The 26,744-nt window shown below is 40.3% G+C and overlaps 4 protein-coding genes and 4 non-coding genes across 8 annotated transcripts in view; 1 reads left to right on the top strand and 7 right to left on the bottom strand.

Annotated features, from left to right (window-relative positions):
- Positions 1-4,706: 4,706 nt before the first annotated feature.
- On the top strand, positions 4,707-7,410 carry LOC132852216 (vacuolar protein sorting-associated protein 33A-like). Its single transcript, XM_060879296.1, has one exon. The coding sequence runs from the start codon at positions 4,817-4,819 to the stop codon at positions 6,617-6,619; it is 1,803 nt and encodes a 600-aa protein (XP_060735279.1). The 5' UTR covers positions 4,707-4,816; the 3' UTR covers positions 6,620-7,410.
- A 3,115-nt stretch (positions 7,411-10,525) lies between these two features.
- On the bottom strand, positions 10,526-13,782 carry rpl13a (ribosomal protein L13a). Its single transcript, XM_060879501.1, has 7 exons — positions 13,698-13,782; positions 12,790-12,862; positions 12,342-12,407; positions 11,963-12,064; positions 11,694-11,779; positions 11,440-11,499; positions 10,526-10,776 (listed from the first exon to the last, which is right to left on the bottom strand). The coding sequence occupies exons 1-7, from the start codon at positions 13,716-13,718 to the stop codon at positions 10,567-10,569; spliced, it is 618 nt and encodes a 205-aa protein (XP_060735484.1). The 5' UTR covers positions 13,719-13,782; the 3' UTR covers positions 10,526-10,566.
- On the bottom strand, positions 10,860-10,943 carry LOC132853032 (small nucleolar RNA Z195/SNORD33/SNORD32 family). Its single transcript, XR_009649150.1, has one exon. It is a non-coding gene; the product is annotated as a small nucleolar RNA Z195/SNORD33/SNORD32 family (small nucleolar RNA).
- Positions 11,578-11,654, bottom strand: LOC132853034 (small nucleolar RNA SNORD34). Its single transcript, XR_009649152.1, has one exon. It is a non-coding gene; the product is annotated as a small nucleolar RNA SNORD34 (small nucleolar RNA).
- Positions 11,851-11,924, bottom strand: LOC132853035 (small nucleolar RNA SNORD50). The gene has a single exon (XR_009649153.1). It is a non-coding gene; the product is annotated as a small nucleolar RNA SNORD50 (small nucleolar RNA).
- LOC132853033 (small nucleolar RNA Z195/SNORD33/SNORD32 family) lies at positions 12,645-12,727 on the bottom strand. Its single transcript, XR_009649151.1, has one exon. It is a non-coding gene; the product is annotated as a small nucleolar RNA Z195/SNORD33/SNORD32 family (small nucleolar RNA).
- Positions 13,783-15,745: 1,963 nt separating the features above from the next.
- LOC132852136 (ATPase inhibitor B, mitochondrial-like) lies at positions 15,746-17,639 on the bottom strand. Its single transcript, XM_060879191.1, has 3 exons — positions 17,500-17,639; positions 16,228-16,340; positions 15,746-16,036 (listed from the first exon to the last, which is right to left on the bottom strand). Exons 1-3 carry the CDS (start codon positions 17,569-17,571, stop codon positions 15,889-15,891), a joined length of 333 nt encoding a protein of 110 aa, XP_060735174.1. The 5' UTR covers positions 17,572-17,639; the 3' UTR covers positions 15,746-15,888.
- Positions 17,640-19,424: 1,785 nt separating this feature from the next.
- The window catches only part of zmpste24 (zinc metallopeptidase, STE24 homolog), a 10,542-nt gene continuing 3,222 nt past the window's right edge, over positions 19,425-26,744 (bottom strand). Inside the window, exons 3-10 of the mRNA XM_060879708.1 lie at positions 25,798-25,890; positions 24,725-24,841; positions 24,168-24,320; positions 22,651-22,792; positions 22,340-22,521; positions 21,103-21,207; positions 20,829-20,972; positions 19,425-20,664 (exon numbers count right to left, since the gene is read on the bottom strand). Coding sequence (XP_060735691.1) covers positions 20,437-20,664; positions 20,829-20,972; positions 21,103-21,207; positions 22,340-22,521; positions 22,651-22,792; positions 24,168-24,320; positions 24,725-24,841; positions 25,798-25,890 — 1,164 coding nt within the window. The 3' untranslated portion in view covers positions 19,425-20,436. The remainder of the gene's footprint in view (positions 20,665-20,828; positions 20,973-21,102; positions 21,208-22,339; positions 22,522-22,650; positions 22,793-24,167; positions 24,321-24,724; positions 24,842-25,797; positions 25,891-26,744) is intronic.

The following is a 26,744-nucleotide window of genomic DNA, read 5'->3' as shown; positions in this document are numbered from 1 at the left end:
CGGCTTGACCCCGGTATCGCTGCTTGCAGCTATATTTTTTATTTCTTTAAAAAAATAAAATTTAACATCACCGACATTTAAGTTCATAATTGTTCGATTATTCATTGTTATTATTAGTTTACTTTACAAGCTCAGTGTATTAAGCTGTTTGTCTGTCATTTATATTATGTGTGTGAGTGAGTGTGTGTGTGTAAGTGTGTGTGTGTGAGTGTGTGTGTAAGTGTGCGTGTGTGTGTGTGCGAGTGTGTGCGAGTGTAAGTGTGTGCGAGTGTGTGTGTGAGTGTGTGTGTAAGTTTGTGTGAGTGAGTGAGTGAGTGAGTGTGTGTGTAAGTGTGAGTGTGTAAGTGTGTGTGTAAGTGTGAGTGTGTGTGTAAATGTGAGTGTGTGTGAGTGTGTGTGTGAGTGTGAGTGTGTGTGTGTGTAAGTGTGAGTGTGTGTGTAAGTGTAAGTGTGTGTAAGTGTGTGCGAGTGTGAGTGTGTGCGAGTGTGAGTGAGTGAGTCTGTGTGAGTGTGTGTGTGTGAGAGTATGTGTGTGTGTGAGTGTGAGTGTGCGAGTGTAAGTAAGCGTGCGAGTGCGAGTAAGTGTGCGAGTGCGAGTAAGTGTGAGTGTGTGTGTGAGTGAGTGGGTGTGTGTGTAAGTGTATGTGTGTGTGTGTAAGGGTGTGTGTGTGTGTGTGTTCCTCGTATGTGAAAACATCTTCTTTCGGCTTTTCCCTTCAGGGGTCGCCACAGCGAATCATCTCTCTCCACCTATCCCTATCTTCTGCATCCTCAACACTGAAAACATACTTGGCAATAAAGACCTTTCTGATTCTGATTCTGATTCTGATTCGCAAAGGATTTTCTGATCTAAATCCGAGCTAAAACAGAAGAGCTAACATGCTAAGTAAGTGTTCATGGGATATGTAGTTTTCATGGCGTGTTTCTGATTGGTTCTTCGTCACAAGTATCTTAGCCAATAAGCATGTTTAGCCTTATGCACAATTACAATGTCAGCCTATAAATAGAGCAGCCGCTGTATCTTTAATTTCACAACATGGCAAGACACGGCATGGCACGTCTGGGTGAGCGTGAACGCGGCAGCGAGGCAGAGGAGAGGCGGCGTGACTGGCTTGCGGGCTGGCGGAAGTATGAAGCGGTGGCGGGGCCGCGGCTTAAAGATGCGGAGCTGCTGCGGCGTGAAATGTTTGAGGAGGATAAGAGATTTAAAGAGACGATGCGGCGGTTGCGTGAGCAGTTGAGTAATGAAGAGCAGAAACGGCGCCTGGCAGTTAATCCAGTAAGTCCGGCTTTTGTTTATGCAGAAGTATAGACATTTCTAGGTAATTTAGATATATTTTTTCAATTTTTTTTTTTCATCAGATTAGGTGCTTGTCGGCGACCAGGTGGATTTTTATTCTGAATCTGCTGCTGGGCGCCGCGACCAACGTCATCGCGGTGATGCGGAGCGAAGAGGTAGCCGTCAAATGGCTCACCTGCTTCTGCATCACCTTCGTCATCTTCAGTTGCACTGCTTTACTTGGTGAGTTTTGCAGCATTATTTGTTTATCAGTCATAAAGGTGTATATATAGTTTTCAGGAGGAACATCTGATTTATGGACTTGTTTTCTTTCTTTTTTTTTTTCTTATCCCCTGTCGGCATGCACAGAGCTGAAGATTCTAAGGAGGCGGCTGGGCCAAGGGATGCAAGACATCGTTCGTTTCTGCAGTTCGATTTTAACTATATTAGGTTTTGTTTTACATGTTGGTCTTTTCATTTTAGTTGCAGGGTGGGGGGGGTTATTTATTTATTTTTAAAGGGAATTGTTTTTTTTTATATATATATATATATATATATATATATATATATATATATATATATATATATATATATATATATCTATATATATATATATCTATATCTATATCTCAAAATTATTTTTAATACAATTTAAATCAAAAGTTTAAATAAATTATAAAAACACACAGATTAAAAAAGGTTTAGAGAAGGTTCTGGTAATTATTTAGAACTGTTTATGAGAACATGGAGTTGAGCAGTGTTTTATTAAAGGGATCTGTAAGGGCTGAAGGTTTGATCCGGAGTGAAGTAACCGGGACAGAGCCGAGCTGTGGTGTTACTGCACTGGAGAACCAGTTCTCCTCTGGGTTCTGATCCAGCTGAAACTCCTGTGCCTTTTTCTTTTCTTTTTTACAATCTGCACTTTAATAAACATCCTGAGTTGTTAGCAGACCAACTGTTGTGTCCTGTTGTATGTCTTTTATTGTCCACCAAGGTAGAAATTTTTCTTTGGCTCACTATCACTTAAAAATAAGAAAAGCAAAATTAACTGGAAAATAACACATAAAAACAAAGACCAATCAATATCCATTAGAACATCAAATTATCACATCACAGCATCACACATTTTTACACTTGTTTTATCAATCGCTTGAGGAATTAAGAAATGTAATAGCATTTGGGATAAAAGACCTCTTAAACACGTTTTTATGTGCTAAAGGAACCCCTATATCGCCTGCCAGATTTCATAGGCTCAAACTGACCAAAGAGAGGGTGAGAAACATCTGCTAGATGTTCACCAGTGAACATTCACCAGTGACATTATTTTATTATATTATTTACAATTATTGTTATTAATTTTTTTCTTGAGCTGCAAAAGTTTTGCTGGCGTTAAAAATAATGACTCAAGATTTTTATAATTTTTGTGTTGTAGTGTTACAGAACATTTCAGGTAAAAAACCAACACTGTATATAACTGCTGCTGACTTATTGTGACTCTCAGAGAGATGATCTCTCAGATAGATGATCTCCCAGCGGCGCCAGGGAGCAGAATGAGGAGGAACAGCCGCTCCAGGCCATGCTGATTACTATAGCAATCATCTATAGGAGCTGTTGATGCTGTTCTACGCTGCAGTCATAGAATCTGTCCTGTGCACATCACAGGAAAAATCACTACTGACCCTTCGCACCCTGTATCACATCATCTGTATATTACACACTACTGCTGCTGAATATTTTACAAAAGCATATTGCACAATATTGTTATTTGCACTCCCACACTTTATGTACATTACTGATCGTTCATATTCTATATTCATATTTTATATATTTTATTCATTCTATATCCACATTTTATACTCATTCTGTCTACATTGTATCTCATCATCTGCATTGTTTTCTTGTATAGTATTGTGGTATTTATGCCTGTACCTTTGAGAGTCACAAACTGCTGGAACCAAATTCCTTGTGTGTGTGTCAACACACTTGGCCAATAAATCTGATTCTGATTCTGATAAGCATGTTTAGCCTTATGCATGTTCTCTTATGCATAATTACAATATCAGTCTATAAATAGAGCAGCCACTGTATCTTTAATTTCACAACATGGCAAGCAAGAGCCCGGATCAGCGTGAACCCGGCAGCGCCGAGGCGGAGGAGACGCGGCGGCCTGATGTGCTTGTGGAGCAGCAGCGACGTGAATGGCTTGTGGAGTGGCAGGAGTATGAAACGTTTTTGGAGCAGTGGCAGAGTAACACCTGGCGGCTTGAAGATGCGCCGCGGCGCATCTGCCGGATGAAATACTTGAGGAGAAGCAGGTGTATGAAGCTGCGCAGAGGCAGTTTCATGAGCAGTTGAGTAATGAATAGCAGAAACAGCGCCTGGCAGATACTCCAGTAAATCCGTCTTTGTTTATGCAGAAGTATAGACATTTCTAGGTAATTTAGATATATTTTCATTCATTCATTCATTCATCTTCTACCGTTTATCCGCACTACCTCAGGTCACGGGGAGCCTGTGCCTATCTCAGGCGTCATCGGGCATCAAGGCCAGAGTGCCAACCCATTGCAGGACACACACACAAGGGACAATTTTTCCAGAGATGCCAATCAACCTACCATGCATGTCTTTGGACCGGGGGAGGAAACCGGAATACCCGGAGGAAACCCCCAAGGCACGGGGATAACATGCAAACTCCACACACACAAGGTGGGAGGTGTGAGGCAAACGTGCTAACCACTAAGCCACTAAGCCACCCTGCCCCCCTAGATATATTTTTATCAATTTTATTTTTTCCATCAGATTAGGCGGCGGCAAACTTGTGGTTAATCTGTCTGGGCATGATGCTGGGCGCGGCGACCAACGTCTTCGAGGTGATGCGGAGCGAAGAGTTAGCCGTCAAATGGCTGACCTGCTTCTGCATCACCTTCGAAATCGTTGTCATCTTTTGCACTGTTTTATTTGGTGAGTTTTGCAGCATTATTTATTTTTTCAGTCATAAAGGTATATATAGTTTTCAGAAGGAACATCTGATTTATGGACTTGTTTTCTTTCTTTTTTTCTTATCCCCTGTCAGCATGCACAGAGCTAAACATTCTAAGGAGGCGTCTAAGGAAGTGAAAGCAGGCAAGACCTCGTTTGTACCTTCAGTTTTATTTGAAGTGTTTTAGATTTTATTTTCCATGTAGCTCTCTTTATTTTAGTTGTACAAAAGGAGGGGAAAATGACTGTATATAACTGCTGCTGACTTATTGTGACTCTCAGAGAGATTCTTCAGTGTCTCCACTTTATAAAACAAAAACATGAAATAAACGGACTTTAACAGGGTGTTTTCTTTTGGGTTCAATTTACTAATCAGAGACAGGAAGATATTATTAGAAGAGCGTCGTCCTTTTTGTCCTCGTTGGCGTCCCGTAACTTTGTGTGACGTCAGAAGCATGATGGCGGCGAGAGCAGGAACGCAGCAGAACCGAATTTGCCAAAGCACGAAACCACGTAACATGACTTGCCTCACGTGATTACACTGTTTACCGTGTAAATATGGCTTCTCACTTGTCTTATAGCCGAGTCAATCTTAATATATTGAGGGAAGCTGCAAGGAAGGAGCTTCGCGAGTTTCTGGACAGATGCGCAGGAAGCAAGGCCATTGTATGGGACGAGTACCTCACAGGACCGTTTGGATTAATAGCTCAGTATTCGTTGCTGAAGGAACATGAAGTGGAAAAGATGTTTACACTCAAAGCGGGACGTGTGCCATCAGCTGATGTCAAAAATGTCATCTTCTTTGTACGTCCAAAGCTGGAGTTGATGGACATTATTGCAGAGAATGTAATGAGTGAGGACAAGTTGCAGCCACAGCGTGAGTTCCACATACTGTTTGTACCTCGGCGCAGTCTGCTGTGTGAGCAGCGCCTAAAGGAGCAAGGCATCCTGAATGCCTTCACTAACATCGATGAGTACATTCTAGACCTCATCCCTTATGATGGAGACCTACTGTCCATGGAATCGGAAAGTGCATTCAGGGAATGTTATCTTGAGAATGACCAGACGAGCCTGTATCACACTGCTAAGGGTTTGATGACTCTGCAGGCACTGTATGGAACCATCCCGCAGATCTTTGGCAAAGGAGAATGTGCAAGGCATGTAGCGAATATGATGCTGCGGATGAAGCGGGAGTTTGCTGGCAGTCAGAATCAAATCCTGCCGGTGTTTGATACGCTCTTGTTATTGGACCGAAACGTGGACCTGCTCACACCGCTAGCCACACAGCTCACCTACGAAGGCCTCGTTGATGAGATCTACGGCATTACTAACGGTTACGTGAAGCTTCCCCCTGAGAAATTTGCCCAGAAGAAGGCAGGTGAAGGAGGTAAAGATCTGCCCACGGAGCCCAAGAAGTTACAGCTCAACTCTGCTGAGGAGCTCTATGCTGAAATCCGTGACAAGAACTTTAACGCTGTAGGAGCAGCACTCAGCAAGAAAGCCAAGATCATCTCTGCCGCATTTGAAGAGCGCCACAACGCGAAGACTGTTGGGGAGATTAAACAGTTTGTATCCCAGCTGCCTCACATGCAGGCCGCTCGCACCTCGCTGGCCAACCACACGTCCATTGCTGAGCTCATCAAGGACATCACCACCTCAGAAGTTTTTTTTGATAACTTGACAGTGGAGCAAGAGTTTATGACCGGAGTGGATACAGACAAGATTAACACTTACATAGAGGACTGCATAGCACAGAAGGACCCACTTATCAAGATCCTCCGGCTGGTCTGCATACAGTCCATCTGCAATAACGGCCTTAAACAGAAAGTTCTTGATTTTTACAAGAGAGAAATCCTGCAGATTTACGGATACGAGCACATTCTGACCCTCAACAACTTGGAGAAGGTTGGCTTACTCAAATCTCAGACCACCACGAGGAACAATTATCCCACCATCAGGAAAACACTCAAGCTCTGGATGGAGGATGCGAACGAACAGAACCCCAATGACATCTCCTATGTGTATAGCGGTTACGCTCCTCTCAGCGTGAGGCTGACTCAGGTTCTGGCTCGGCCAGGCTGGAGAAGCATTGAGGAGGTGCTGAAAATGCTGCCTGGGCCACACTTTGAGGAGAGACAGCAGCTTCCCCCTGGTCTCCATAAGAAACGTCAGCAGGGAGAGAACAGGACAACGCTGGTGTTCTTCCTCGGGGGTGTGACGTATGCAGAAATTGCTGCACTCCGCTTTCTGTCTCAGATGGAAGACGGTGGGACAGAGTACATCATCGCCACTACCAAACTCATCAATGGCACCAGCTGGATAAAATCTCTAATGGACCGTCCTGAAGCACACATACCCTGAGAATGTCCCATGAGCATTTTAGAGCATGTGCTTATTTCTCCTGTATCCAGAAGTACAAATGCAACGGCTTTAAGTCATTAAGTGTTTTCTTTGCAAGGCACCAACTGCAATTCCCTGTGCACCCATATTAAAAAACTGTTAGAAACCATCGCTGAAATTGTAAGAACACTGATCCCTTGATTTAAAAAAATCCACAGGTGAGGGGGGAAAAAAAAAAGGAAAGCAGCAGAACTGTGTGGGGAGGAAAAGGAGGGGGGAAAATGTTTTTTGTTTTTTTAAAGAAATTGTTTTATTTAAAAAAATGTTTTTTTTTAAATTATCAACATTATTGTTTTATTATTAATTTAAATCAATCTTTAAGGTTCATGTTAAAAAATGTTCATGTTGTGGATGCAATTTTAAAAAAATGTTTATGACAAAGACGCTCAATCATCAACATTGACACAACAAAACAAGTTTCATAAGAGCAAATTTGTTTGAATAAAGTTGTGTAACCCGTTTTAACTTTTTGTTGTCACTTAATTGCTTTAAAAGTTAAAAAGAATTGTTGGCTTGACTTTATATACCATTATTTTGACTTCCTCACTTTATGTCAGGACTCTGCTTGGACATATTCTCTGATGGAATATTAGGGGGCGCTCCTACAGAGTGTTGTCACAGCTGGACTCACTTTCAACTCATTTTCTCTGTGTTGCATGTAGCTTCACAGAGTCCTTGTTTGTCTGTTGTTGTTGTTGTTGTTTTCTTTGTTGGTTTATGTTACCTGTTTGTTAATAAATTGTTTTTGGTTATCCCTTCGTTTGAATCAGATTTGTATCCTTGCCCTTTATCCACTGCATTTCTGACACTGTAAGTAATTCTAACATACTATGTTGTAATTTCTGCTTATATTTCATTCCAAATGCACGTGTTGGTAGATTGTGGGGTGTTAAAGTTTTATGAGATAAAATGAGATTTCAGAATGAATGCTTTACACAGAGCACAACAACAGAACACTTCAATTTATTTATCCCATGACCTTGTGCTCAGGGCTTCTGTACATATTAAATATTAATGCAGTGGAGATTCGTCATCATTGAAGAGGGGTGGGGGGGGCAGGACCCTCGGTGTGTGTGTGGGGACAGGACACTCGGTGTGCGTGTGTGGGGACAGGATACTCGTTGGGGGGGGACAAGGACACTCAGTGTGTGTGTGTGTGGGGACAGGATACTTAGTGTATGTTGGGGGACAGGACACTGTGTGCGTGCGTGTGTGGGGACAGGACAAACGGTGTTTGTGCGCGTGTGTGGGGACAGGACAAACAGTGCGTGTGAGGGGGTAGGACACTCAGTGTGTTTGTGTGTGTACAGGACACTCTGGGAGTGTGGGGGGGGCAGGACACTCGGTGTGCGTGTCTGTGTGGGGGGGACAGGACACTCGGTGTGTGTGTACAGGACAATCTGGGAGTGTGTGTGTGTGTGTATGGGGACAGGACACTGCGAATGTGTTTGTGTGTGGGGGGACAGGGCACTGGGAATGTGTGTGTGTGTGTGTGCGTGCATCACAAGCTGCACTTTTTTGGATTTATCAAATCAAATCAAAGTTTATTTATAGAGCACCTTTTAAAAACAGCAGGTGTTCACCAAAGTGCTGTACAAACAATATAAAATAAACTATAGAACTAAAAAGCATAAAATAATAATAATAAAATAAATAAATTAAAAACTAAATAAAAGACTAATAAAAATGCAATAAATATAGACAATAGAAAGTTTATGCTCTATGTAGCTACTGTGATGTAAGTGATAAAAGGAATGAACTGCATGGTGGTTGTTCAACATCTAACATGGTGTCGTCATTAATTAATAAACTGTTGTAGCTTTTTTTTATTAGGTAGCTCTGTGTAGTATTTTTGCAGAGACATGATCCTGGAGAAACGTTATTTCATTTCACATTGAACTGCATCGGCTACTGTATATATGGCTGAAATGAAAAAAGCTTCTTGACTTGGATTAAACCTTTAGGAAGTGCTGATTTGGGGAAGATCATCAACTTCTCATTAGCAACAGTAACTCTGTTTCACAATGCAGCGCAACAAAAAATGTAGACTTCATTTGAGATTCATATTAATTTCTTCCTTAAAAATCATACAAGAATAAATAAAAATCTGTCAGGGGTTTTCCAGTGGGTTCTCCTGTTTCCTCCCCCAGTCCAAAGACATGCACTGTAAGCTGATTGACATCTCTAAACTTTCTTTAGTGTATAATGATGAGTGTATACATGAGTGTGTGTGTGAGATGGTGCCCTGTGATGGTTTGCCACCCTGTCCAGGTTGTCCTCCACCTTGTCCCCTGAGTCCCTGGGATAGACTCCAGCCTCCCCTTGACCCTGTGTAGGATAAGAGCTACAGAAAATGGATAGACAGACAGGCAGACACTGTGTTCATTATTTTTAACCGGTGTACAACCTCGATAAATTATATACAGTGTAACAGCAACGTCTATCTTCAAACATTTAATAACACAATTTGATCATCTTCTGAAATCTTTGGTCATTAAATGTTCGAAATGATTAAAGAAATATTATTATTAACTACATACATAAATAATAATAGTATATCTTCAGTATTTTGCACACAGTGACAGGCGTATAAAAAAACTACTCTCATATGTACTGATTTTTTATCATTAATGTTATTTATATCATGACTATTTTATCCATCTTGATCGTGTGTACTTCAGCAAAATGCTAGTTTGAATTCAAAAAGCCAAAGTGGGCAAAGTCAGTGTTTTTAAATTACATTTCCAACATAAGAGCAGACCAACTTACATTTATCTTCTTTATGTGATTGGATAAATGTTACGGGCCTTGTTTAAGAGCCCCAGCAGTGTCAGTACTATACTATATGCTACATATATCCACCAATCACTAACCAAAACATACTAATGCTCATGTAATTTGATTACTTTCTCTCTATGACTGATGGGATTTGTTTTGATCACATTTACTTTATCTTTATATTTTACATCCTCCTCATACAACACAATCACACCAGCAGTAGTGCTAGACCCAGACTACACTGCACCCTGGAGGGGAAAGGAGAAAGATACAGGTTTAAAGAGTCTTATGCTTACAGAACAGAAACGGCCTTATGAGGCATTTTCAGTGAATGGCTTGATCACCTCTATTCTGATATAAAAATGTGTCTGGACATCATTGAATGTTTTTTTTTTAACCTTATCAATAGACATTGTCCCTAGTAGTGTAAGTAAAAACAGAAACAAACACTACAACAGCCCAAGTGCCAACTTTCATTTGAGATTCATATTAACAAAACAGATTGGGTCAAATAATTATAGCCCATTTAATCACAGGTTCTGCTAACTAATAGAAGACCCATTAAATCCAAACGCACTTAAGTCCAGTAACCTGCACAAGTGATGACCTAATAACTAGAGAACATTATAACAGCAAACTGCTTCCGCAGTGCTGTTACAGAAAATAATCAGCAGTGTTAGAAGTTGGTTAGCACCTTATACTTATACACATCATTAAACAGCACCGTCTTACCATTGTGATTCCAAAATCAACAATTAAGATTTCCAAGTGAAACTATAACAAAGTAAGGGGAAAGGAGTATGCAGTGGTTTGGTGTATATGCAGGAAGAAAAACATGTACACAGAAACTGGAAAAGTGCAGACAAGTGGAGAACCCTGAGCAAACACACAAAACTCCAAACAGTAACATGAGCTCAAGATTGAGACCAGTATTCAGGACATGTATTTAGCACTACACTTTATCTGCAGCTTAAATTTATAAAATTGTATTTAAGTACATATTGGAAACAATCTTAACACTTAACATGCTGTCAGTAAGAATCAGTTCTCAGACTTTCAAAATACAAAATAAATGCACTAACAACTCTGTAGTTTCTATAAACATTTATTAGATGAACCAGGTGGACAGCTCAGACCAGGACACCGTACTGTTTGAGTACAGCGGTGTATTTTGCAATCTTGCTTTCTACGTTCTTCTCTGCCACCTTGGACAGCTTGATCTGCACTTTCTTCTTGTTGTAGTGCATCCTGGCCTTCTCTTTGCGGCGCTCCTCGAGCGTGGCTGTGATGGCCTGGTACTTCCAACCCACCTCGTGTGCCAGGCGACCCAGCAGGGCAAACTGAGTGAGAGTGAGAGAGAGAGACACAATCAGGAGATATGGATACAATAATCCTCATTACATCTTTAGATGTAGAAATGTTGCTCATCTCAGATGGTAGTGCATGTGAAGTATTCTCATGGTCATTAAACTCGAAAACTTCTGTGGAACAAAACATCACTGATGAGCAACTGTTTAAAAATAAATAAAACAAGCAGTCCAAGGAACCATTAGAGAAAATCACTTTATAAAGAATTGGAAGAGGGGAATATCCTCAATTCCAAGCTTGGCATACTGCAAAAAATTAGGCTGTCTTGCGCATGTGGAAAACGAACAGTTACAGGACACCTGATGCTTTAGTTTAAATCAAGTCTGTCAAGTTCTTAAGAAAATGTCCATTACACAGTGCAAAAAAAAAGGTTTTACTTTATTGATAAGAAAAGTTCTACTCATGCTTTAGAGCACTGAAATGAGTTCTCTATATTGAGAAGTTTATTAAAACAAAATTACAAGGGTGAGTCAAATGAAAACCAAGTAGTATGACACGAACAAATTGATAAGAAAGGAAAAGAAATGAGAAATAAAGCACTACTTGTCCATTGCTCTTAAGCAAAACCAATCGGTCACATACTGATTTCCATGTGTAATTCTTAACCAAAACAAATGCAACCAAGTGGTCCCTACCTTGCGAGTTGGCTTCAGGCGCACAATTTTCAATGCTGCAGGAACCACCACACGCTTCCTCTGCAGAAAAACAAGCAGATTTAAAAAAAAATAAAAATAAAAAAAAAACTAGCAAATGAAGTCTACTACAACGAGCCAACGTGTCTCAGTTAGAGTTAATGTTCTCACAGGAAACTCAAACAATGTAGGTAAAGAGATTAACATCACAGACATGTTAGCATTAACAGTCAACGTGAAGTGAAAGGCATCGTTACCTTGTCGTAAGGAGGAGGAATGCCATCGAACACCTTCAGCCTTTCTAGCGCAGCCTGGCCACGCTTGGTTTTGTGGGGAAGCATGCCTGCATGATTAATGAAATTTAGTTAGACTTTGGCAACCAAACAAAGTGAAGATTAGTATTGCGTCTGGTTGAACTCAGTAGTCAGATCCGTAGTTTGTCTCATCAAAAGACTCAGATTCGGGATAAAAGGTGTTCATCATTGTTCGTTAGGCAGGTTAAAAAATTAAATACACAAATACTCACCTCTGACCGTCCTCCAGAAGATCCTGCTGGGAGCTCTGAAGTGGTACGGACCACGAGAGGGGTTCGTGTTCATCCTCTTACGCAGGAAAGCCAAATACTTAACTACAGATAAAAGGGTTAAACAAGTTTACACTAAAGTCAATTACCTATATTTATGCTTTATGTTCAACACAAGTTGCAATTTTTCCAGGTACAATTTATACATATATACATCCAGAAACTGTCATTCCACAGCTAATTAACTTGTAGCCTAATGCATCCCTACAAACTGAACTTACACCACAATAATCACACTTTGGCCCACAGCACTCATTTCATGGATTCTTTTTTTTAGCTTAAAAACTGTTCAACACTCTCCTTTAAAAACAAGTATACTCACGTTTGTTACGGTAGAAGTTGCCAGAGATGTTGATGCCCTCACATCTCACAACAACAACTTTATGGCCTGTAAAATATATTAACCAGGAGAAGAAAAATTTAGTTAAACAGCAACATCGTTGAGTCTCATGCAATGACCGTTTCTAATCTAAGACTAAGCCACTACAACACCAGGGTGGAGTGTTAAGTTCTCCCTCACTTTGGTCACAAACACCCAGGGCAAAAAAAAATTCAAATCATAAATTACCATAACTGAAGCACTTGCATTAAATGTAAAGTTCGATATCAATAACATTGCTACGAGACCGTCTCAGATGGTAGTGCATGTAAGGTTTTCTCATGGTCGTTAAACTCATGCAATGTAGGTAAAGAGACATCACTGACGGTCAGTTTGATATCGGTCCTGACTTCTTAAAGCCAAAACAACTTACTCTAAAAGAATTACTTACCAAGCAGCACTTGCTTGGCCACAATAGCGGCAAGCCGACCGAGGAGATGGCCTCGGCCATCAATAAGCAGAACCTGAAAACACAAAATGGTAAGAAAATACATTTAATCATAACACTGAGCTGGACCTTCTTAAAATACAGAGATTCAAGCTATTAATATGAAATATTTACAGAAAATTCTCAGCAATTATGGATTATACTATGAAAAGTGCATGCACACAGACAAGCAGACAGGTGTTGAAATGACCAAGCATTGATAGATATCATACTTTACATGGTGTTGAGCCAAATGGCTTAAAAAACAGACTAAACAGCTCACACTCACAATAAGTAACTAGGTCTGTGGACCAGACTTCCGCCCAAAATATACGTGATTATTTAGGTCACTGAATTGAGTATAATTTTTTGCGAAGTCTTTTTAGGACTATAATTAAACGTGAGCGCCTGTGACCGAAACACGTGAGCCTTTGACTGAAACGTGTACCGAGGACCAGGACGCCACCGCATGGATGTCGGCCTGCTCGTGTTAGCTAGCACACCGAGCTAACATCCACTTTAACACGATATCATCTCTACGTGCGTTTTAGCAATGTATAACTTTCCAGTATTGACTTTTACTCACTTACTAACCACAAACGAAGCTCCATGTCGAAAAACAAACCACGACGCCGGACATCTTAACGGGATTTTTCACGCACAAGACAAACTCTATAAGCGTTAGCATCGTGCTAATAACGGCCACAGCCGCAAAGTCCTGTTAAAGCTTCGCTACAAAATACACGTTACTATAAAAAAATCACATTTTCTCTACACAAGAGACACTTATGTGTTTCATGTTATACCTGTAGTTCTTAGAAAACGCGCCCCTACAACATTTTTAGCTACTTTTCACACGCAGAAACACGCACCTTATGGAACCGGTCCGCCATGATGTGAGGAAAAGAAAGAGACGCGGGTTGACCCACGGTAAAAGGCAGGGGCCTGGGCGTGGCTAGAGCAAAGGAGGAAGTGACGAATTGACATCAAACAGGAAGTCGATTCATGCGTTCAAAATGGTATAATTTTAATTATAGAAACAAGATTATGTTTAAAAAGAAAATGTGAAAATTAGTTTAACAAGAAAATGTGTTAAACTATGAATATATTAAATGATAATTTGTTTTATATAAATATAGTCTATCCCAGGGACTCAGGGGACAAGGTGGAGGACAACCTGGACAGGGTGGCAACCCATCACAGGGCACCATCTCACACACCCACTCATATATACACTCATCATTATACACTAAAGAAAATTTAGAGATGTCAATCAGCTTACAGTGCATGTCTTTGGACTGGGGGAGGAAACAGGAGAACCCACTGGAGAACCCCTGACAGATTTATATATATATATATATATATATATATATATATATATATATATATATATATATATATATATATACATACACGTATATATATATATATATATATATATATATATATATATATATATATATATATATATATATAGAGAGAGAGAGAGAGAGAGAGAGAGAGAGAGAGAGAGAGAGAGAGAGAGGACAATGTCCCGTCCAGAGACAAGCTGTTTCGTGTTGAGGTTTTGTTCAAACTGACCATCTCAGCATCAACATTACAATGTGGAAGCACTAAAACCAAGACTACTTGTTCTGAGCAGGTGTTGTCAGTGAACCGGGGCCCCCTTGCACCATCTCAGGGCCCCCAGTTTGAGAACCACTGGCCTAGACTACTTGTTCTGAGAAGGTGTTGTCAGTGAACCGGGGCTCTCCGGCACCATCTCAGGGCCCCCAGTTTGAGAACCACTGGCCTAGACTACTTGTTCTGAGCAGGTGTTGTCAGTGAACAGGCTGTAAAACTGTTGGCTAAGTTACAGACACTCATGAAAAACTGATGCTCATTATCTGGGAAACATCTTTAACAGCAGTCAAAATGTAAATTTTTTGTGTCAAACAAGTAATAAATGTAACATTAAAACAGGAGATCATGACTCACTCTGTGCTCAAAGTGATGCTCGCAGCTCCAGTGGTTTTCTCTGTGGGTGAGCGAGGATGATGATGAACAATTCCAGGATTTGCTTTTTTTCATTGGTTGTTGCGTTAAATTTTACCCATATACAATAGTGCTATTTTCTGATTGGCTATTGTGTAACCTCTTTTTTTGATTGGCTGATAAGTGTCAGACTCGACTAAGAACTCCAGGGGAGACGCTCTTGATTCCTTAGCTTGATTCCCGATTCCTTAGAGACAGCGGTGCAGACTGATACATTTTGGGCGCTGCGGCATATTAAATATGATAAATAGTCAAAAAGTTTTTCTGCGTGAGAAATACGATGTGTGGCGGGAGAGCGTGACAAAAGACCACCATTAGTGACTGTCACTCTCAATGCATGGGACTTGAGTGTCAATGTATCATTCGTACAAATGATCATTTAAGATATTTATAGTCATAGACTTTTCATTGTTTGCTATTTTTTCTCAACTGTTTTTTTTGTTTGTTTGTTTTTGTTATCGGCAAGAAATTAACATTCATTCATTCATTCATTCATCTTCTACCGCTTATCCGAACTACCTCGGGTCACGGGGAGCCTGTGCCTATCTCAGGCGTCATCGGGCATCAAGGCAGGATACACCCTGGACGGAGTGCCAACCCATCGCAGGGCAAGAAATTAACATGTGCTGGATTATTATAAATGTATAAAATTAGCATAAAAACTACTGTCAAGTTTCGATGGTGAGTTCTGATTCATCAAGACAGTCAGGTTTGTTTTAAAGGTGTACTTGGTGGTAATGGGCTTTAATTTATAAAATATGCTGGTGTTCAGTAAATGGATAAATAAATGTCTGTGTGCTGCTATTTCAGAATATATACATATTATATTATGAAACTTTTATGCAACATTTCAACACTATTCTTTGATAAAGTCTACATCAACAGATTGGTTTATAATTCCTTTATTCTGCTTTAACGATCATACACAATGAATATAAAAAAAGGAACCGAAAATGCAACACTGTTAGTTTGGGTGAAGAAAACTTAATATTATATAACTTGATATAATATAACTTGTATTCATTTGCACTATTTTTTCTCATGCTTTTTTAACTGTTCAATTTTGCCCTCATGGCGTGTGATCTCATCCTGAAGACGTTTGATCTCCTTCTGGTGGATGTCGATTTCTTCTTTATGATGTTGTCTCAGAGCAGCGATCTGTTCCTGCTCCTTTTTCCTACAATGAGAACGCAGAGATGTGAATTAAGCTTTCATTTCCTTACGAAATCACTCCTGAAGATTATGTTCTTTTTAAAGATGAATACAGATGATGTTCAGGGTGGACAGTTTGTGAAACCGTGCTCCAGTTGTGTATGTTTAATACACAGAAGGATAAAATCACTGCAGATCAGTGCAACACACACTCACCTGAAGTACATCTCTTCCTCTGCGGCCTGCCTCTTTCCAAACGCTCCTCCTGCCTCCCTGATTGCTCCTCCTCCTCCTCCTCCCTTCCCTGCACCTTTCCCTAACTCTCCCAGCTTTAAGGAGAAAAGAAAAATATCACACAGGCTCTTGTTATTATATAAACACTAAATTGTTTAACCTTTATTGGTTAAATTGTTTAACGGAGTCAATCTTCAGTGTCAGACATTTTTTTCCCACTAAATAAAAGTCTTCATTGTAGTTTGTATGCTGCGGTTTCTCAGAAATTTAAAAATATGCAAAATCAAAAAACTTTCCACAACATTGACATGTGACATCAAAACACTCAGGACAATGAGGGGGATTTCGTCACCGGTATTCGGATGACGTCACATGCAGCCCCGCCCCCAAAACAAGCAAAATCATAAATGACCACAAAACGGACATGTGATATATCAAAACACTCAGCACAATGAGGAAAATTGTGTCACGGGTATTCTGATGACGTCACATGCTCGTATCCACTCGCTTCCAAAAGTATTGGCACCCCAGCATACGGGCCTTATACTCATACTGGGAATACTTGCTTCGTCAAGCCAACATCAAAGTTTGTCACAAAGAACTTTACAAATCTAGTTAATGTATGAAACGCCGTTTGCCCCTGGGATAGACTCCAGGTTATCGTGTGTAGGATAAAGGCTACAGAAATATGGATGGATAGAGAGACAAGATCTTGTTATGAGAATCAGAATCAGGTTTATTGAGAAGTATGATTGTGCATACAATAAAATTATATAAATAATAAAACATAGAAATTGAAAATTAAATAATTATGATATAATTTAATAACCACACTGACACACACACACACACACACACACACACACACACACACACACACACACACACACAGACAGACAGACAGACAAACACTTAGACAAACACACACACACACTCTGACACACTCCCACACACACACTCTCTCTCCCAAACACACACACACACACACTAGAATCAGTAATCATATCAGGGGGTTTGGCTACATAACGGCCTTCACATCCAGTAACACTGACATTGAGCACATACGTGTTTATATATAAAATCACAGCTGTTCTATTGTTCATTTAAATACATCCGGAATAAAAGGGGAGAAATGTAGAGTTTTAAACACGTGAACAGACGTGAGATAAATAACATTTGAGACATTTGTAAAGTGCGCACTGAAGAAAACATACAAAAATAACACAAACCTACGAGAATGGATGAAAAGGTTACCTGGTCAGACGACATCCTGATATATGTGTTGTAGATGTTCTTCAGATTCCTCAGCTTGAAAAACCTCAGCATTATAAATCTGCCCTGACAAGTTCACGCTCGTGCCCGCGTTCGTGTGTCTCTCTGTGTGTGTGCGTGTGCGTGTGCACGAATGTACACAAACTGGGAGAATCCATTCCGCAGACTGCAGAGGGGGTGTCGAGGGAGCGGTGCATAAATCATGAGCTGAATCAGAACATTCGATCGATTTATTCGTATTTTAATTAAATAATAATAATTTAATAATAATAATAATGAGTTTTAAAACATAAACCGTTTTAATATATATCTCATGGTAAAAAATAAATAAATGGTACGGTCAGCAAAATAGCACGCGACGTTTAAAGCACGTGTCATGTCAACAGTTTGAGAGCAGCTCACGTTATAAATCACTTCACTGTCTATTTTGAAACATTTGGTATTAATCTGTTACTATCTTTAAATATTAATGTTTATGTCATTACTAATTATTCTATTCAATAGGGTCGTAGGCTTGGATTTGCTTTTTTTGTAGCTCAAATTCTAATAATTTATTGAGTGAAATTATTTGATTGATAATCATTTTGAGAAATAAAAAAACGATCTGTGTTGCTGTAAGAGAGTCTAAAATATTTATGGATATATAAGTCAATCGTGATATTAATTCATCTTCAGAAAGTGCTGTATTGCTGATCAGGAAGGTGATGGATTCGGAGGTTATCCCAGGAACACCGGATGGGATGGGATGGGATGGGATGGGACTCCTGAGCATCTAGTGCAGGATGCCATGCACACACATGAACACATTCATACTTATAGAGAATATAAGTTTAGAGTTTAAAATAGTTAGTGCACCTCGGAGGAAACCAGAAAACCCAGAGGAAAGATAAATAGATACACAGAAAATGTGTGAAATACTTAACAGGCCTAATTGTAAACTGAGATTTGGGATAGTGGTGGTGTGACGTGTCAATGTTACCCACTGAACCACCATGCTGCTTTTGGCTGAAACTGTTTTATAAAACATTAAATGTAGGGTCTCGGATGTTTGAGAAATGCTTCAGAAAACTGAGTCGGGCCGTCAAACAAAACAAATACAAAACTAACGTGTAGCCAATGAGCAGAAAAGGGCGTGTCTTGTCAATATGGGCGGAGAGAGTGTTCAGTGCACGTGTTACATTAGCAGAAAGCGGTTTTAACATTGACATGGAGGATAAAAACAAAGAAAGAAAGCGTAGAAAGGCTTACGATAAGGCAAGAAGTAGGACCCGTGTTAATATAGGATCAGCTTTTCAGCGCTGGAGAGAACTGACAGAGCGGGAAGTTGGTCACATATTCACAGATTGGAGTTTCCCGAGTCAATAACTCCTGAGCTAAACGCTGTTACTACACAAATAACACCTCTTTTCTATCGTAGTAATGTAGAGAGACAGCTACAACCGCGTTTTGCTAGTAACAGCGTTTGTTTGTTAATGTGATGATGTAGAGATGATTTCTTGGTTAATATAATTATTTATATATTAGTATATAATTATATACTATATGCTTAACAGAAATGTAATACTAACTGAGTATTGTTGGTATGTCACAGGTTACGCCCAGGATGATGCTGCACTGTGTACCTTCCTGTGGCCTTCATAGTCACCAAACCTGGATTCAATAGAGCAACCTAAGGATTTGTCAGAAAGTGAGAATTACAGCATGGATGTGCAGCTGAGAAATCCAAGGATTCACCGTGTGATCTTATCATATCAACCTGGACCAGAATCTTGTGGAATCAAAGCCAATAAAGAACTTAAATAAAGTGGCCAGTGAGTATTTGTAAATCCATGAACCAAACAGAAAATGTGTTGAAGACTGATTCATTTTAGTAGAGCTCATAACAGCAGAAAGACACCAGGGAAAAATGAGCTGTGAAGGGTTTTATTCATGAGACGGTACATTCACAAACATCACGTCAAACACAAAAAGGGACGATTTCCAAGATGACCAAGAAGCAAATCTGAATATCGATTTAACGTATATATTGTATTATATTTAGATCTCCTGAGATACCCAAACACATCCAACAATTTCTTACTAAATCCTTATGTTCTTAACGCTGTGTTTAATCCTTGATTATGGCTTTATCCTGCTCATCTAATCCATTCTATTTTCTTCTGTTCTCTTCGAGGGGAATGAGTGGATTCTTAATTCCAGCATGCAAACATGAATCCACCAGAAGGATAGCAACGAGGCTTGTCCCTGTTTATGCTTTGGATTTCATCTAATGAAGACATGAAAAAAAAAGGGATGGGATCACTTTTTTTTTTAACACACACACACACACACTCCTGCACATGCAGTCATATGCTAGAGGCACTCAAAATAAAAATTAACTGAACTGTAAAAATTTCAACAAATTTCTAGCTACTGCTAACATTTCTTAAATGTATTATTTATCATTATTATTTAAAAAAAAAGAAGCGGCGAAATCAACACCGTATTTACAGATATGGTCTGAATCGTTTTAGATCTGAACAAAAGCAAATGACTCAAATGAATCAAAGGTGAAATAATTGAACTAGAACAAGGCCAGGCGATTTTTGTAAGGTGCTCCTCATCCTGTCTCTCTCCTGAACAACATATAATAAGGATAGGAAAAATACACTTATTAAATTGTGGATGCAAATTGAGACAGAGAAGACACTTCTTTACTTAGAAAGTATGATTTTTTCATAAGTCCTCTTTGCACTGATGCATTTCTGATGCATAATTAAAGCCAATTAATTAAAACAGTTAGAAAATCTGTGAAATAAGGGAACACGAGACAAATATTAAGAGAGAGACTTTTTTCTTTCTTCAGACAGCCAGAAGTGGCCACCGAAGGCCCTTTCTGAGAGGGGCGGATGGTGAATGTGGCGCCCCCTTGTGGAACCGTCAGTCTTGTTTCTTCGTGTCCTTGATGGCCCGGAGGCGCTCCAGCAGCGGAGGGTGGGAATAGTGCCACATTGAGAAGAGCCAATCAGCTACAGGAAAGCCCAAGTTGTCTTTGTTTAGCTTGATGAGGGCCGAGCAGAGCTCAGTCGACCGCCCCATGGCTCGTGCGAACGCGTCTGCCTGGAACTCGAATCTGCGACTCAGCACAGTCAGGCAGAACGTCAGGAGCTAGAGAAGGAAAAGAATGAAATTCAGTCTGCAGGAGCTCAACTGTTTCATGTTCTCTCTCTCTCTCACTCACTCACTCACTCACTCACTCACTCACAACCCCACACCCCCACCCACACACCCCCACAATACCCCCCACCCCCCCACACGCACACCCACCATACCTCATTGTAGGGGGAGAAGATGAACTGGAAGATGATCAACAGCCCGATAAGTGTTGGCTGGTTGTCGTGGAAACCAAAGGCCACAAAAAGCTCTTTCCGACCGATCAGAACAGCGAACAGGAAAAAGCAGAGGAACGAATTCAGCTGTGGAAGGAAACAGAATTTAAACCCAGATGTAATGTTGTATATCCTGGAAACAACCAGATTCACTTCTGTTCAAGAAGTGACGAAGTTTAAAATCCCAGAGCTCCTCTGTATGTAACTGCTAACTCACCTGGCTAATGATGATGTGCTTCACCGTGTGGCCCAGTTTCCAGTGTCCCAATTCGTGTCCAAGAACCGCCAGAACCTCTGGATTACTGCAGCCTTGCTTCTTGTGCTAAAAAGGTTAGGAATAAAAAAAAAAAACACGTTACTATAGAAATAAGACACACAAGTTTACCTTGACTCGTTTACTCAATTGGATAATTTGCTGTGAAAAAGCTGTTCTTGTCTATTTGTTGTGTGTAATTGTTTTATATGTTGAAGCTAAACTTAATTTAAAACTAAACCAACCCAAGTCATTTATTAAAAGTAAATTACTCCAGTCTTGAAAAAGCGCTCAGATTCAAGAATTCAAGAGCGTTTCAGTATTAATGATTTGGTTTATTATTATTCAGTTCATCAGGTTAAATGTAGGGTCTCTGTTGTTTGAGAAATGATTCAGAAAACTGAGTTGTGACGACAAATTAAACAAAAACAAAAACGTGTAGCCAATGAGCAGAAAGGGGCGTGTCTTGTCAATATGGGCGGAGAGAGTGTTCAGTGCATGTGTGACATTAGCAGAAAGCGGTTTTAACATTGACATGGAGGATAAAAACAAAGAAAGAAAGCGAAGAAAGACTTACGATAAGGTAAGAAGTAGGACGTGTTAATATAGGATCAGCTTTCCAGCGCTGGAGAGAACTGAAGGAGCAGGAAGTTGGTCACATATTCACAGATTGGAGTTCCTGAGTCAATAACTCCTGAGCTAAACGCTGTTACTACACAAATAACACCTCTTTTCTATCGTAGTAATGTAGAGACGCAGCTACAACCGTGTTTTGTGTAGTAACAGCGTTTAGCTCAGGAGTTATTGACTCGGGAAACTCCAATCTGTGAATATGTGACCAACTTTACTTAAGACGCCGAAGCGCTTTTTTCCTTCTCGATAGGTGAGTAACGTTGGTTTTGCTTTGTTACACAGAACTAATATATGCCTTTGTCCTTTACATGATTATGCTTGTGTGTCATTTTTGCTTGTTTGTTTATCTGCAATCGTATTGTTCTTCCCTTCAGCTATGATAAAGACACATTTCTTTCCATTAGTTGCCTGGGTTAGGTATGTGTGGGCGGAGCTATCAATACAGGGGTGGGACCCATTTGGGTTAGGGGCGTGTTTGTTTTGGTGATTTTATGTGTCAACATTGGCTTTCAAACAACGGAGACCCCACCTTTAAGGACAGTTAATGAGTTCTTGGGTACTGACTGACTTTAGACTGTAGCTTGGTCTCATCTCCCGTCTCCTCGTTCTTCTCCGGTTCAGTGACGGGCTCTCCGTCGTTCTTCTTGTTCAGAGGTGAGTAATCTTCTAGCAGCGTGTCGAACAGCACAATGCGCTTGTTCTTGAAGAAACCGTAGAAGTACGCGTTGCTGTGTGACGATCTTTTAGAGCCTGGGAAGTGAAGATAGAAGACAAAACAGACAAAGTCAGTTATCCAAATGTTGGTCACTGAATCAGTCCCAGGCAAAGACCAAAACATCACGAGTACAAACTGAGCAGTGTTAAACTGTGCAGCTCCACCTTCTACGACGTAGATCTTGGTGAGCGGGAAGTCGATGGACTTAGCCATGCTTTCGATTTCCGTCTTCAGCTCTCCTTCAGGCAGCGGGGTGAACTTATCAAACAGCGGGGCGATGTAGTCGGCGTAGATGGTCACCAGAACCTGCACAACGTAGAGGGAGAAAGAGAAGAATAACAGGTGTCTGATCAGCACGTGTGCTTTAAAGCTGTTTTTTGAAGACAAGCGGACTTTTCATAAAGCTTCTCTTTCACTGTGAACCTTTTTATGAAGCACCAAATGACATGGCACTTTTTGGGATGAATAGTGATGTGTTGAACAAATCAAAAAACAAACACACACACACAAAAAAAGCAAATCCAAATCATTCTTGTTATTAACATTATGGGGAGATTTAGGACATGTTCAGCTGACTGCCAATAATCCAGTGCTGTAAGATTAAAGCAGCAAATGTACTTCATCATAATAGGAGAGCAGCAGCTCAGTGTTTAAGGTTCAGAATTGAGATTCTAGTAAAGCCGCCGTCACTCACAGCTGTCCAGATGTTCATTTTTAATTAGAGCTGCCCACTTCCAGTGACACGCGTTATTCAATTCACTTTTATTTGTGTAGCACTTTTAACAATGGACATTGTCTCAAATCAGCTTGACATGAACATAAGGAATAAAGTACAAAAAGTTCAAGTTTAATATTAGACTTATATTTAAATGTGTTTGTATTTATCACTAATGAACAAGCCTGAGGTGACTGTGGTGAGGAAAAACCCTTAGATGAAAGAGGAAGAAACCTTGAGAGGAACCAGACTCAAAAGTGAACCTCATCCTCATTTGGGTGACACTGGAGGGTGTGATTATAAACTGTTATAAACACCGGAGAGTGTTATTATGAATAATGTCCTTTCTACAGTCAGATACAGTCTGATAATTGTGTATTGATGAGGAGGCTGTTGTCCTCAAACACCACATGGAGTTGACATCTTCTCACTGAAGGTCCGAAATCTTCATGAAGTGAAACACAACTGGAGCTGTTACAGTTTCTAGATGCCTCAGGATGGGTAGAAAGAGAGAAGCAAAGTAGCTTCTGATCATAATGCGCTTTAGTGACAAGATGTGGAAGTGACCACCATCTTGAAGGTTTTTTCATAACATGCCCTCATTTTGTTAATCTATACAGAAGGTTTATTACTTTCATTTTTATTTTTTGGCATTTATTGACTGCCTTAATGCCTTATTAATTTCCCAATGGGTCACTTGCTGCTTTTCTGACAAGCATTAGAAGCTCTGTTGTGACTTAAAGATTAGCGCCAGAGATTTTTGAAAGCCATGTGTATCACCCACCATCCAACCTCTTAACATGAATAATTAATTAATAAATAAATAAATAACTAAATAAATAAATAATTAAATAAGAAAGTAGCATTAATACTCTTCTGCTCAATAATAATAATCCCAATCGGCACAAACAACCACCTTTATAGAGTTTAAGGTGATGAGATGATTATGATGGTGTGCTCACTAACCAGAGAGACGATGAGTGTGAAGAGCCAGGCGTAGATGAAGAAATAATCTCCGCCGATCTTGATGATGTAGAGGAGCAGAGAGGTGACGGGCAGCAGAATGCACTGCGTCACCACGAACTTCTTCAGAGCGTCTTTAAGGAAGAAGCCTAACGTCTGAGGAGAAGGAAGTACAAAAGACACAGAAACAACAACATCCATTTGATATAAGAAGGATCATAAAAATAGAATTTTGTATCTAACCTCATTTGTATATAAATCTCAAGCACAGTTATAATGTAAGAATGAAATATAATAAAATGTGTGACGTCTTGCTGTCTGATTAATAAAGAAATCGTAACTTTTGGCAAATGTATGTGGTGTGTATCAGGAATAAAACACTTCACTGGAAGCAGTAACTTCACTTTGATTCATTTCCTTTGCATCACACTGACTGGTGTTTTGTTCCATATTCCAGCTTTTTTTTTAATTCATTAACAATTACATTAATTGCAATTAAAGTTAAGTGTTGGGCTCCACCTTGTACTTTGACGTGAAATGCCGTGGATGTTTTTCCTCACCTGTTGGTTAAAGCCGTGTTTCTCCTCGATGACGAAAGTGCTGTACAGACTCCACGGCAGCCCTGTGATGGCGCTGAACAGCGTCGCTATCATCAAGAAGACCAACGACTGGGAGATCTGCAGCATTCCAACCAAGAGAATAAGCAAAATGGCAGTTTCATGACACTAGTGCTCAGGATTTCACACTACAGGGCTTTTCATACTACAATTAACCCTGGGTTAGGGTTGTTCTACCCCCTGCTTTGCCCCACCAGGGTAGAGCAATGTTTCAGATGTGTAATGTAGTAGTGAGGTCATGAAGCAGGTCTTTACCCCCCGGGGTTATAAATCAGAGTCAGCTCGGCCTCTACAGTGTTAACTCCACACGGCGGTGTTGAATGTGTACAGTGCAAAACCACACGCTGTTAGAATGTTAGGGCTGGTTGCTTAGCAACAGAAACCCAATCAGAACCTGAGCAGTGCCTCTGTGCCTCATATCAGGACGTAGAGACAGGATGTAGAGACACTTAACAAAAACGACTCTGTAGCTAGAGTCAGGAGACAAAACGCTGAACATCACAGAAGTGCGCGGTGTAGAGAGGGGGAAATACGTCACGCTGAAACATTAGAGGAAGTCGGATACGGACGAAGGAACGTCTGGTGGACTACAGGACAAAGTTAAACAGAGCAAAGAAGATGAGAAAGCTGTGAAAGATAACAGAACCTGCTCGGGTGCAGAAGCACAGAGACGAACTTTTTTCCTCACTGACGTGAAAGCGTGAGACGAGACGTTATTTAAAGCGGTCGCACGCCGGATTTATCCAATCAGGGTTGTTGATGCGTGAATATGCAAATGAGAAGAAGGTTACAGCAGGGTTTAGGAATGTACAGTGTGACACAAGGGCAGATTCTGAAGAGCCAGGATTCAGTGTTAACCCCGGGGGGGCAGTAGGAGCGGTGTGATACCTCTGACCACACAAACACAGGCTTCTGTTCAGTTTATAATCACACAGGGAAATATTTCAGATGTGTTAAATAAGTTCTTTCAACAAATAAATAACGTTTAAGCAGAAATGTGACAAGCTCAGACATACCTCGTACTCTGGGCCTGGGCCGAGGCCGATGCGACCGGTCAGACTTTCTGAGATCTTCCAGAGGAAAGGGATGCCTCCAAGCAGCAGGATGAGCTGAGGGGGAAAATCCATTCAGTCAAAATCTACTCCTGACTAGGGTTGCAAAATTCAGAGAATTTTCAAGGCTGGAAACTTTACGGGAAAATTAACGGGAATAGATAGGAATTAACAGGAATATATGGAAATAAACTGGGAATTTAAAAAAAATGCAGAGTTGCCTATAACAAGGAACTTAAATGTAGTTAAAAAAAATCTTGCAGCATAATTTTGTTTAAAACGACAAGATTTAATACAATTTAAGTTGAATTTGTACCCTGCATTCCTCGGTCACTTGCACACAGCACACTGCTTACTGGAGGGCCATTGAGGCCAAACCCCCTGCATGTACTTGTGTTCTTCCATAACATGCACACTAACACTTTATTTTAGGGTCATTTAACTAATTGCTTATTAGCATGAATATGAATGAATTATTTAGCTCCCAAACTCTGGAATGGTCTTCATGATTGTGTTCGGGGCTCCCAGTTTAAATGTAGATTAAAAACTCATCTCTTTAGTCAGGCGTACACATAACACATCCCATTATATTGTGCACTAATACACTAGACTTGCACATTTTTATGAACAGCAGATATGTTAATCCCTCTGCACTGCTCTTCTCTTTCTCTACCCATGCCGAGACACCCATACATTGTACCAGCTCCGATCGTCTCCGTGCGATGAAGTTTTTGGACCTCCACTGAGATGAGGCTGACTCTGTGAGAACCCAGAGACATCTACAGATCTACCAGCCCCAGTTGGACTCTGAGATACTAAGAGGAGATCTGAACTCCATGTGATCCCTACACCAATACAACATTTGTCTGACTGTATATTTGTAATCACACCCTCTAGTGTCACCCATATGA

Source organism: Tachysurus vachellii, chromosome 10 (genome assembly GCF_030014155.1).
Source record: "Tachysurus vachellii isolate PV-2020 chromosome 10, HZAU_Pvac_v1, whole genome shotgun sequence".
Lineage (NCBI taxonomy): Eukaryota > Metazoa > Chordata > Actinopteri > Siluriformes > Bagridae > Tachysurus > Tachysurus vachellii.
Note: the sequence above shows the minus strand (reverse complement) of the source record. Positions and strands in the feature narration are given on the sequence as shown.